Here is a 13,616-nt window from a genome sequence, read left to right on the forward strand (position 1 = left end):
TCTGGGGTCGGCATTATTTTTTGGAATGTGAGGAACTCGAGTTCAGGGCCTCCAGTGCAGGGCCTTTGTTCTTCGTTATTTAAACCAGAGGCTTGAACCAAGATTTTAGATCTAACAAGTGAACACCCTGAACCAGAATTTAGAGGTTATTCTGGAGCACATTCTGTTTCCCTCAATATGTTCTCTTGAAGCTGTTTCATCTTGTTGAAATAGTGAAAGGACCACAGAGATGCTGAATATGGCCTAGTGAATAAAGCCCTTCATTAACTTTGAGACGGTTAGATTTAAGTCCTTGCTCCAGTTAATGTACTCAAATATTTTCACAAAGTGGAACAGCTCCTTTGAGTGAAGAACCCACAGAAGAACAAGCATTTCTTCTCGTGAAATGGGAGGAATGGCAGTGCCCGCAACACCAAGTTACTGCTATTTTGGCATGCGTTTCTCTTTCTCTTTGCTTTTCCTATTCCCTATTTTCCTGAAATGTTTCCTGCCCAGCTCTACATGTTAACTCTGTGCAAGTTGTCCTGGCAATGGTCTAATGTTGTTGCAAAATTGTTCTGTGCCATAAATGCAGCTTAATCAGGTTCCTGAGTGATGCAGAGTCTATGTTCCTCTACTTAATTTTCTGTATAGAAGTTGTGTAAATGCTTATGAAAATGTTGAAAGCTCTAATGGAATGTGATACTGCTTACATCAATTTTATGATGAAGTAAATATTTGATGTTGACTGACATACGTAACTGGTACATGACAATTCATCTTGAATTATGAGTGACATGTATTCCACCTGGACTTGCCACTACTGTAAAATATTGCTTCTCTCATACTACTGCTCTGTGTTGCCTCTCTTCTGTCAAAGATTTTGTGAATGTTTGCTAGACTGAATTGTCACAGATGTTCCCTTGTCTTTGTGTGCATTTCTTCACTCTGTCCCCACTGTCCTGCCTCTTTAAAAATAAAGATGTTATAAACTCGACTTTTGTCATCAGGTTTTACTCTTAAATTGCTAGATCATTTCTGAACTTTAGACAGCTTGACTTGAAAAAAGGCAAATTTTTCATTCTTCTAGAAAATCTTTTATTTGCTAGAGTTTAATTTCCTATGAATGACCTTGAACTTGCTCAATTTTTCCTTTTTGATACAAGAGTAGATGTTTTACCCCCTTTTACTTGTACAAGCTTTGTCTTGTGCTGGGCAAAATCAGTAGGTATAGGCAAGATGCTTAACCTTGTTCTACCAGTGTGCCAAAATGTTGGCCTGAGTTATCTTCACCGTTGTTATAGTTCTAAATACCTCTTTGGAATAAACTCCAACATGCAGTACTTTATCTCACATCATATTGGAAGTGTTTGCCTTGGTTGCTTACAAGATACATGGGGGCTTCTGGAAAGCTTTGTTGTTTAGACCTTTTATGTCCATTTAAATGTATTCATTCTATGACAAACAGCTTGTCATACCCTCTCTAGCATGTGTCATACCTTCCTGCAAAAATAATAAAAAGGGGAAATATATAAAATATTTATTATTATTTTTATATGTATCTAATAGATATAAACACACAGAAACTATCATTCAAGAAAAGAACAAAAAAAAAAAGGACATCCTGCTCTTAGGAGTGTCAAAGGCTTACAATTATCTATTTACCATTGATTTTCGACTCCAAAATAATACAGTATTTTGTAAACATGACATGACTGGCTATAATATTGCTGTATTAGTGTAACAATGTAGTCACACTTAATGTTCCTGAAACTAGAAGGTTACCAATATCTGAGCAAGCTATTTTAAAGCTTGTTCGGCGGTGTCTGCAGTACAACTACTGCTGCATTGTAAATACTTTCCAGTTCATTTACAGAATTGTTGAATTTGTAAAAAAAGAATCATGAAGTTACAAATTTGTAACCTGCAAGCTTAAAAATCACCTGTGTGTGTTACACTGGTTGAGGTTTTAGGAATCTGCTCTGCACAGCTTGAAGATGTTCACCTTCCTAATGGTGTAGCTTTCCCTCTGACATTTCCTGCACAAGGCTCTTGCATATGCATTGTCATCCAGTACGTTTGCTTTATTCATATATTTGGCAACATCTGAGCCTCCCTACCAGGCTCTTCTAGTAACCAGTGCCTCTTCCCTGACCCTTCCCCCGTCATCGTTGGTTTTGTTTTGTACTAAAACCTAGATGATGCAGCCTAATGTTATTTGCAAGGAAGCTTTCCAGAATTTGTAGTCATCAGTATTCTTTCCAAAATACAAGTCTACTGAAGTATATGCTTTATAAGTTTACGAAACCAACCACTTCCAAATTTTCACGGTTACTAATGTTTAATGATACTGGGGGCGAGGAGGGGGAGCGGGGTGTAAAACATATGTGTGTATATATACATATATATGTGTACTTTTTTTAGTCATGCCATAACCTCAGGTGATGTAGTCACTTTAGTGGCTTCTGGGTGGTATTCAGATCTGGGGTTTATTCCAGTTAATAAATCCTCCTTTTCCACATGAAAAAAAAAAATATGTGCAGCTCCAAGCAAAGTTCAGATTTGATCTCTGATTTTTAAGCTTTCAATGCCAGGCTTTTAGACCAAGAAGTTTTACTATGGGCTTCAGCTTGTGAGATTAAGATTCGTACCTTAAATAAACCATCTATTTGAGGTGCTTCACTAGTTTCTGACATTTTCTTGCCTTCGTTTATGGTAACTCTATAACTGCCAAGGGTTTTACTTTAAGTAAAACCAAAAGCTAACTTGGAGAATTACTGTTTGTTCATTTATCTTCTGAAGAAAACTTCAGACATTTTAGTAACTCCTCCATTAGACCAAAATCCTTACTCATGTCATTGTGAGCGATTCAGTAAAGGGCATAGTATACTGGCAGTTAAAGAGGATTTCCAAGCCAGGCTACCTGCTGAGATTAGGGTTGCTGAAGAATAACTGAAACAAGGATGAGGAATTGCCTCACAAAAGAGCTGTCTGCAATACGAATCTGTCTATGGCAGCATGAACGCAGCATGCTTCGTATTTATTCTTTTTAGTTAATATTAAAGCACATCAGCTTGCTTGCCCCGTGCGTGTTTGCTGCTAGACGTCATTGTACCTGCATGAAGTTGGATACCTTTCCTGCCCACGGGCAATAAATGCTCGTGATAACCACAGAATTTCTGTTTATACCTATGCCTTTTCCAAATGTCTCAGACCAGAATAACCAATGTGATCTATGTTATGTGTCCTAAGCACGCAAAAGGCACACAAAGATAAAATAACAAAGAACAGCACATTTTGCCTTTGGTTTCTGCTTGAGCTTGAGCTCTCTGAGTGGGGGCTCTTCTCTAGGGCTAGTCTTACTTGCTAGTAAAAGAGACACTGAGCGACGGATTCTGGTGTAACTGTTTGCTTTCAAGAGCTGAAGCTTTATGCAAAAAACCAAGATACTTGCAGTTGTATTGTAAGAGTTCAGTGTTGAGTGACTATACCATACAGATTTTTTTCTGATAATCCTAATTTTTATCTGTGCTGTCCATTGTCTGAAAATCCTCTTTTGGGATGCCTAAAATATCCCAGTGTTTCATCTCATCAATCAAAATGTTCTGCTCTATTTTTACTCAGCACAAAATCCTGGTGTTGAAGCTTCCTGCTATAATGCTATATATGTTCACTCTCTTCACATAATGAGCATGTGTTTTGAAGCAGTTGCTTTTCAAGGTCAATGCTTTTTCAGACAACTGTACTGCAATATGAGTCATGGGAATTAATGACAGAAACCAGTCAGTGTAAAACCACTGGCTCTTGGGTAAGCAGCAATTCAAAACGAGCAGAGTTCTCAGCCCCTTATTTTTCTCCTCTGTCTGGTCACTGTAGTCACAAAGAGGAAACGATGGTGCAGAATTTCACTTCTCTCTGCTCATCTGCTGTAGGGAGCAGTTTTCTCGTCCAGGTTCGCTGGGCCAAAGAAAAGAATTTACACATGAGTGAATCTCTGTCTAAAAGTCTGGCAAAAATTGTCCCAAGCTTTATTCTGAAGATTAAGTTCACTTTTAAAAATACAGCAACTAGACTTCAGAACAGAAAAACTATAGCCGGACATTGAAAAATTTTAAAGGACAATGTAGAGTAACCATATGGGGCCTTCCTCATGATCTGACACTGGCTTCTCAGCCAGCAACATAGTCGCTGGCTTGCTAATTTGTACTGGGGCTGTGATTTGGGGTATGTTTGCAGATGTGGGTGCACAGCAGCTCCTTTGGGGAAAGGCTCAGAAGATTCTCAGCCCCGTTCACATGACTTTCAAGAGTACAAGCAGGATACTTGGGTGCGTGCTTTCCTCCACTTTTCTAACAAATTAAGTAAAAATCATTTAGTAAATAATTTGTTAAGTCAGTCTCAGAAGTTCACCAAATCTGCTAAGCTGTCAGTAGTCTTTACTTTCAGGTGCTTTAAAGTGACTAATACAAAGACTGCCTTACTGCTGTTACACAGTGGTACCAAACACAGGGACATGACAGAAACAGGAATCTGTAGCAATCCAGTATACTTAAAACGTGTTATAAATGTAATAATTATATTAAACTAGAGGTTTTTCCTGTAGCATTGTAATTTTCACATTAAATCTATGTTGTGCACCTGAATGGGTTTCCTGGATCTAGATATAAGTTCCAAAAATCTGAATTAGGAAAATTTCCACCGTCCTCTCTGCCTATAAGTCTTTTTCTAAGCCTATTCTCTTAGTCAACAATTGCACTTTAGTACAGCATTTAAACACCGCATGCATTTCTATTTAGAACGAGGTAGCATTTCAAGCTTGAGGTGGTTTTGTGTAGAAATTGAGGAATGGATGACACCACCTATCAGAGTGAAGAATACTCATCAATAAGGAGGATGACTCCAGTGATTCCTACCCCAATTATGTGTTTCACATTTGCTTGGAAAAAATGTCAGCTTGGCATGTAGTAGCAGCTGAATCACCAGCTGATAGCATAGCATTTCAAGCCAGAATTAGAAGCCAAAGATAACTATAGCAGACAGCTAAGTGTTGCTACATTACAGTTACTCCAAGAAAAGCTGCTCCTGTTTGTCATCCAGAGCCCTTAGAACTGTGGCTTTCCTTTAGGTTTTTCATCAAGACAATGGAATCATTTCATTTTTGTTTTCCTACAACTTAAGACTGGAAAAAGGACTATTAAATCACCCAGTATGATTTTGTGTATGTTCGTTGCCATTAAATGTCATCCGTTCTCTGGGGTCCAGGCCCAGTAGCGTACGTGACTAATGTGTATCTCCCAGAAGAGTGTGTGGTCCCGATTGGAAATGTCAAAGATGGGAGATCCACTTCTTTCATTAAGGAGCTGGTTCTGGTGGTTAATGATTCTCATTGTTAAAATCAGTGCCTTATTTCTAATACAACTTCTCTGACTTCATCGTCCACCTACTTGTTCTTGTTATGGCTTTGCCCTTTACTTTAAAGATCCTTCTGGTACGCTGTAATTTCTTCCTGGATGAGTACTTGTGCGCCGCAATCAAGGAAGCTAAATGTTGGAGCTGGTTTGGCTGTGTTTTTTAAAATACTGAAGAGATTGAAATCTCTGACTATTTTAATGTAGGCCATTCTTTCTATCTCTGAAATTATTTCTGTGACGCTTTCCTGCACCATTTCCAATTTTCAAACCACTTTAAAGGGCACTAGAACTGCAGTCAGTTATGTCTCACCAATGTCCTGCGTAAACCATCTTTTTACCCCGTGTCAGTACTTTACATACATAGTTTACTGTGTATACTTAAAGTAACCTGCTGTTTATCAGCTGTAGTTAATTCAGCTGTGTAGACAAGTTACAAGGTGGACATTCAATCTTCAGGCAAGTCACCTGTTCCACTTTCGGGTCATCTTCTTTTGCCAGCACTGTCTCACCCACGCATAACAAACTAACTGAAGTTTTTAAGTTGAAATGGACAACAGTAGATCCCCAGCTTCCCCGGTGATAAATTTGGAACCATGTCAGCAAAGGTCAGGAAGTTCGATTGAAATTGGTTCTCTCTGATGAACTTTGCAACTCTTGGCGCGCCAGCAAGCAACGGATAAACTGGACCTGTGCTTTTATACCTCATCACCATTTGTATGTTCTCTCAGATACAATTTTCATTTTTCTAAAAGACCTTGTGTGTGATATTTTGGTTTGAATATTAAATCCTGGCTTTAAAAAAAAAAACAAAAAAAAAACCATGCATGCTTTCCTTTTCCCTAAATAACTATTCACTGGTTTGACCTAAACATTTTACCCTAACACTGTGTTCCTCCTATCCCATTTAATAAGACTATTTATCTGGTATTTGCATAGTAACCCTTGAACCAATGAATGCTAAAACATTCAGAAACTTTTTGCTTTAATAATTTGCATTCTTTGGCATAAGATCTCATTACACAGAATGTATACAATATTAAAATAAAATCTCTCTTACAATACCTTATTTCATGTTTAGGAAAAGTCCTGAAAACCTTAACAGTCACTCAGAACAGCTCAAGGAGAAAGAAAAGCAAGGTTTTTTCAGGGCAATAAAAAAGAAAAAGAAGAAATCTCAAACCGTAAGTATACAGTATTTCTAAAAGAAGATGTTTATATCACTTTTGAATTACACCATTCTAATATACTAGACTAGTATAGTACCTTTGTATTATTTGCGATCATGCCTGCATGTATCTATTTGTTCTTTTATTTTCTCTCCTCACTATATGAAAGTCAAATTCTTTCCCTGTTCAGAGTTTATTTATCTGCCTTTTCAAATATTTCTTCACCTACTAGTCCTGTGCATCTTTGTTTTCATTCAGACCCTTTGAGAGCCAGTTTTGATGCAAGTTTTAAGCTGATGTTGCAGCAAATTCTTTTGCAGGATATGGTGATACCATGCCAAGGATAGCAAATGCATTATTGTGTGTCCTCAGAGCTTGAATAATTTCAGACACCCGTTAGATGTCAAACTGTTATAAATGAGAATTCTTTCCAGTCTTTTTCATGGCAGTGTCTTGATAACAGCCTCCGTCTTCTTGCTGCACCCCGTGGTGGGAATAAGTATGATGTGTCTTAACCATTCTTAATGTTTCATGTTTGACTCTGGGAACGGATTGTGGCTTTTTTTATTCAGTATAAGTCTTTGGTGTCTTTTATACATGTTTACGTTTTCATCTAGTTTTTCGGAGGGAGAAGGAACTTACTTTTATCAGAGAGCAGTGGTATATTAACATTTCACAAAGTTTTATAATGAAAATCTCCCTAAGAACCGAAGTAACCTAAGCATCTCATCTCATTCTTGAATGTCTGGAAACAGTGAAATATTTACAATTTCATTTATACAAAGTTGCAATGTTTCTGTAAGTGTAACTGCGGTTACAGTTTTGAAGGTTCTCAGAATGGAGTAAATCACGCTCACTCCTGGCGAAGGGGAGTAACTACATCAAAAGGTCATGAGGTGGCATGGCTCTGGGTATGGGTGGAGGGCTGATCTGTTGAAAATTGGGGGAGAGGGGTGATTATCAGGCTTTTTTGTTTATTTGTTTCTTTGAACTGTATGGAACACGGGCATGTGTGTGTTAACTAGCACTCAAAAATGCACCTTGCCTTCCTGCTGGACAGGTTTTAGAGCAGTGGCATCTGCCTCTCCTTCTGAACTTGTTCATCCTGATACCTGTACCCAGTTCAAATATGATCATTTGCATTACACAACTGAAGAAAATACCTAGTTTATAACTCTGGGATTATTTGATATCAAAATGTCCATGAAAGGATAGCACACCTAACAGCATTGGTTCCAGTGATGCATTTTCTAAAAAAAAAGGTGTTAAATTTGCACTGTTCTAGTCTACTCTGATTCCAGGCATTCAGACGTGGTGGCAAGGAACACTTTAAAAGCCCAGCTGACAGATGGAGTATCAACTACTTCCAGATTAAACTGTGTGAAGGAAATATAGACTGGATTGTGTGGCATCTCAAAATCCAGCCATTTCCAAAATGTCTAAATCACAAGTGCCTTGATCTGTAGCTACCAAAGACATCACTGATTACAAGACAGGACAGATTTATACATAATCCTTACTCCTGTTTCTTCTCACTCTTAAGCAGAGGGATAGAGCGGGAGGGAGGGAGAGGTTTTGCATAAGGGAAAATTATGTTGGCTAGTTAGTGCTAGTAACTCACAGGAAGATGAATAAATTAGTAAAATAAGATAGTGATAAAACTCGTGCATCCTCAGCTAGAAATTTGTTTAGACATCAGCTTGATTTTTGGACCCAACCAGAGACCGAAAAACCTCTTTTCATTTCTTCTTACAGCTGTCTAACAGGACAGTATCTAGGGACAGACTGTACCCACTGATGTGTGTACAAGTGTCTGGTTCAGCCACTGTTCTTTGTTCTTCTTCATCTGTTAGTCAAGGACATCTACCTAGCAAACACTGGGATGTTCATTAGGATCTTCCAGCACAAACAAAAATTATTACCTTCAGTTCAGCACCAAGTTCGACTTCAGTAGTAAAAGCTGTTAACAGCACTGTAATATTAGCTCTTCAACTACAAGAATAATGTTTTCTATGAATTCCTGTTAAAAATCTAACATGTAGCCAAGTTTTTTTCTGAGGCTTATAATTCTTATGGAGTCCTAGAAGTATGTAACTCTACTTATTTACTCTGACACAGACTTTCTGCAGCAAATAACAAACTAGACCGGAGAACTGTCACAATGCTGAGAGGCACGTCATAGAATTAGAGTTTGTTAAGAGAGTGATAATATCACATCCGCTAGCTACTATTTACTTCTGATATCCTTTGGCAAGTCTCATTTTGCTGGTGATCATGATAAGAGTCATAAAAGATACCCGAAATTGGATTGAAGACATCTTCTTAATAATGTCATTCTCAAAATCTCTAATAGCCCAGAACTGATCCCAATTCCTGACATTTCTGCCTGCAGTTGTTCCCGTTAATCATTCTCCCTAGACTTCTCCAGGTGCAGTTCCTCATGGGATAACGATCACTACTGCCTGCAACGGGAATTCTTTGCAATACTGTTCTTGCAGAGCTGTTTTTACCCATTCTCCTTTTCATCTTGTTTGGAGTCTTTTAGTAAGGTAGCAAAGGGTTTTGAGGATTGCTGGAGTCACAGTTTTTTCTGTCATCTGCCACCAAACAATTAGATCTCCATGAGGGTTGTGCACAGTGTCAATAGGCACTATCTTCAGAGGAGCCCGAGTTTTTGCAGATTTTGGCACCTATTGCAAGCTATGGGTCTGAAGAAATTATCTGCTTTGGAAAAAACAGTTGCAGGTGAGCATTTCTGCTAGTGATGCTTTGATTGCTTTTTGAGTTACTGAACTTCAAACAGGAAATTCCTCTGACCATAAAGTTCCTAAACAAGCTATGCTGATCAGTGAGTCTCTCTTCCCTTAACTTGGATGGAATCTAGAAGCTGAGCGAGCTGTTTGAAAACCCTCACTTTTGGTAGTGCACCCATCGTTCTCTTTAGTCATATAATCATTATATTGTATTATAAAGTTTTCTTTTGGTAGGCAGAATAATGCTAGACACGGCATATGTGTCCTGTGCTTGTTTGTACCTGAGCAGGGGAGAAATAGTCCCATTCATAATTTTAATACCTGATAGTTCTGTTTGTTGTTTATGCATCCATTGGTATGCTCTTTGATTGTGTTACAGAAATAAAAATAAAACAGCCTGTGCCCTTGCAGTTATACATTAAGTTATTGAAGGAATACTTTTGTCAGAACTGAAATAATTCATCTTGGAGCCCTAACTCTTTTTACAAGTTAAAAATAGAATACTTTTATTTCTTCTAGAGGTAACTATCAACAGCTCATTCTAAAACTGATCGCTATTATTGCTACTGTATCTTTGATATTTTACTTATATAAAAATAAGAAATGTCATACTGCTTTAGGTCATTATCGTAAGTAGCAAAGGATTGCCAGAATTACAGGATTCGATCCAAAGCTCAGTAAAGTCAACAAGACATACCAGTTGTTTCCAAAAGGCTTGGAAACACACTCCGCGTTCCTAGTGAGCATGTATATAAGAATAGGTGTACTGATCTCTTTTTACATGCTCTATATGCATTGAGTTCCTTGAATTTCTTCCATATGCTTTTTTCATTCAATCACTATTGTATTTTCCCAAAGCAAATTATAGGATTGATACCATATATTGTCGGAATTAAAAAAAAAAAAAAAGGAAAAGAATTAATATAGTAAGGACAGATCTCTTGAATTGAAATACTATGCATTTAGTTTTTGTATCTTATATTGCAGACAGACTCAACCAACGGGGAGAATCCAAGCATCAAGAAATCCCTCTTTCCTCTTTTTAATTCAAAGAATAATTTAAAGCATAGTTCTTCTTTGAAAAAGCTTCCTGTAGTCACTCTACCCATGGTATTAATTTTTAAGTACAGTAGCACTGTAAAATGCTCCAGTAAACTTGTTTTACTGACTACAGCAGCATGTGTTTTATTTTCATGGGATCACTTTCTCTTCATGCCAGTTAAGTATCTTGGGCCAGTTCGATAAATTTAAGTAAAATTGGCAGGTCTGTTGAAATAGATTGTGCCTAAAAAAATTTTTTTTTACTATTTGATATACTGAAAATGTGACATACACAGTTCCAGAGAGAATGAGCCCTGGGACTAAGACTAAAGGAGGAACGTAGTTGTGAAATCATGTATGTTTAAAATTGAACTGTCTCATTCTGTTTCAATCAGGAAAAACAATAACCTGGTTTGTTTTGTAGCTATATTGGAAATACACATTTTTTATGCAAACTGCTCCTTTATATATAAATATAATTAATCAAATATTAACAACAGATTATCTGAAAACTAAATTTTAGCTCATGCCTCTGCTGTATTTTTGTTTGTCCTGGTTGTTCATGTCTTTTAAGACAGCTTGCATTAAAAATAGGTTAAATTTTAACTGTCCTTTTTTTTGCTTAGAATTCTTGAAATGAGGTAAAACTCTACATATAAGTTTTAAATTATCCTTCTGCATAAATTTTTTTGGATTTTCAGCTTGGTTTGGGGGGGAGGTGTTGGGGACTTTCTTAATTTTTTGCTTTAGTTTGGGATATTTGTGGAGGAGTAGAAAGATGGGAAAAGGAAAAGCTCTTGGTTTTGTGATGACAAAATCAGCCAGACATCAGTTTAGAGGAATTTTGGTCTGCTTCACTCAGGAACAAATTTATAGAACTGATCCATGGTCTTAACTGCAGTACGGAATGCTTTTTAAATGAAGATGAGGCTCAACAATTTTTTTAATTTTTTTTTATTTTTTTGAAGCCTTGTTTAACTGCTCTCTCTTACAGCAAATAACACTAACAGCATGCGAATGCTTTAAGGGCTAAGGGTGTATATATAGCAAATCTGCATGATATCCACAGCCACTTGCTCTTACTATGGGGAAAAATATTGAAAGGTCATTGCAATTCTGCTGCAGTAATGGGCTTCACTTGCGTTCTGTAATTAACTGGGGGAAATGATTTACGGCTGTTCTTAAGAATATATTAGGAAACCAGTATCTAATATTTTGTTGCAGATGCCTAGCAGTGATGGTCAGGATCTGTTGGCATTACAGAAAGCCATTCATTCTTCTAATCACCAGAGCAGCAGGCAGAAGGATTGGCATCCTGAGAAGATGACAGAAATCCAGCCTCATGTAAGTGGCATTATCAATTCCCTGGTTTTTAACATCAATGAGGTATCTTGACAGCTTTTTCCTCCGGTGAATAGAAAAATTGTATTTGACATTATTTCCCAACCTCCCCATTCCCTGCTCATTGAATGTGAAAAATCACGTGCCTGCAGTCCTGCATAATTCTTTGAAAATCTAGACATGAATGACAAGGAAAAGAAGAGAGACTAAATGTCCCTGTGTCAGTCTTTGAGCCTTTCAAAATATTGGTTATGTTTTTGTATTAGAGGCAAGCAACGTTTCAGTCCGTGTCTACAGTAGGTTTGCAGCGCTGCAGAAAAGCCCTCAGGTTAGCTCCGCAAGGAATGGTGCCTGCTGAGGGCGTGCGGCTGCTTGGCACAGTTTGATACTTGATGGGGTCACCAGAGCATTGTGACCACGTTACGGGGCGGCTGTGTCTCAGCTGGCACAGACCGCAGTTTAAGCGGGCTGCATTATTGGAGCACAGCACTGCACTAATGCAACTTTATTTTCTCCAGTTCTAAAGCCAGCTTGGGGGGCAGGGTTTGGGAGGGAGCGTCAGTGCCGTGCTCTGTTGCCATTACAACACTGAAAGCTGAAGAAGAGGGTTCGTTGTAGCTGCAGGGTTTGAAGAAGCAAGTTGCTCTGTGCGCTGTGGAATTTAGTGAGGCTGTTTTCATACCACTGTGTGTACTCGGGCTTTCCCAGGCTCTTGCTAGCCATTTCAGTAACCCCATGTCTCCATTTTCCTTCAGCCTGCTCACCAGTTAAAGAAGCTGTGAGGGACTAGAGCAGCTTATCACCCAGCTGCTGGCAAACAAAATACCTAACTGCTGAGTTCTGCCAGCCCTTATTTTGGTGCAGATGATTACTCAAGACTCTCTCTAACCCCTAACTGATGTTCACAAAATTTTTAGGAACTTTGTATTTCTGATATCTGTACCTCATAAAATGTGGCTGAGGTTCTAAAGCTAATAGCAGGAGTAGTGACAGATGGACAGCTAATGCAGTTGTCTATGCCTCCATTTTCATAGGCAACAAGGTTAAAATAATTGACAGGAACAATTTTTTTCCCCGATATAGAAAGGATTCCATCTTTTCAGGTAGCTAATAGACTGAATCATAATGAGAAGACATTTTTTCAGGTGTGTAGTCATAGCTTGGAATGAAATATTCCAAATGAATACAAATTAAAAGCAAAGGAGTCCTGTGAAGTTCAAGATGTTCAGTTTAGGATATGACAGTTTTGCTATAGGAAGTCTGATAAGATGGAGAGCAGAAGGTCAAGTGCTTTTCCCCGTGTCTTTCAGAGCCAGCCATTAAAATCTCTCAGAAAGCTCTTACACCTCTCCTCTTCAAATCATCCTGTCCCCGCTGAGCCTCGCTTCCAGCCCTTACCAAGTCAGCCAGCCAAAGCTTCGTTTTCTGAGGTGCGAATTCACCCCATAAGTCAAAGCTCCGGCAGCGGCAGCAGCAACGCGCGGCAAGAGCCTCAGCCGAAAACCAGGCCGACGCTGCAGATACCAAGCCAGCTGGAACCTACCTGGCACGTCTCCCCGGTGAACAGGAGCGCGAGTGACGGGCCTCCCTACTCCGACCAGCTGCCTTCCAAGAGCGGACAGAACGGGCACACGTATAACCGAACAAACCGATCGCGAATGCCAAATCTGAATGATTTGAAAGAGACAGCCTTGTAATGGCACTCCAGAAAACAGGCCAGTTCAGGTGGAGATCAGCGTAGGGGAGGGGAGTGGTGGTGGTTCTGGTGATGGTAAGACTGCGTTTTCAGCTTTATAAAGGTGTGCAATGTGTACGTGTGGAACTATGCTGTTTGGCGCCGCAGGGAGAGTCAGGGATCATACAGTAAAACAAGTTGACTTGCGAATTACCAGTCATCAGAAATGTCGCTGGATGCCAGGCAGAGT

At 38.8% G+C, this 13,616-nt stretch overlaps 1 protein-coding gene across 3 annotated transcripts in view; it reads left to right on the top strand.

Moving 5' to 3' along the window:
• CDKL5 (cyclin dependent kinase like 5) overlaps positions 1–13,388 on the top strand; it is a gene marked incomplete at both ends in the record, with an annotated part of 83,637 nt that extends 70,249 nt beyond the window's left edge. For 2 of the 3 annotated variants that reach the window (XM_082304496.1, XM_082304498.1), the window contains 4 exons: positions 6,469–6,571; positions 10,297–10,419; positions 11,575–11,694; positions 13,002–13,388. In XM_082304496.1, coding sequence (XP_082160622.1) covers positions 6,469–6,571; positions 10,297–10,419; positions 11,575–11,694; positions 13,002–13,388 — 733 coding nt within the window. Of the gene's footprint in view, positions 1–6,468; positions 6,576–10,296; positions 10,420–11,574; positions 11,695–13,001 lie in introns of all 3 variants that reach the window. The other variant, XM_082304497.1, reaches the window with a different exon arrangement.
• Between the last annotated feature and the right edge of the window lie 228 nt (positions 13,389–13,616).

This window comes from Platalea leucorodia, assembly GCF_965183815.1.
Source record: "Platalea leucorodia genome assembly, chromosome: 2".
NCBI classification, from domain to species: domain Eukaryota; kingdom Metazoa; phylum Chordata; class Aves; order Pelecaniformes; family Threskiornithidae; genus Platalea; species Platalea leucorodia.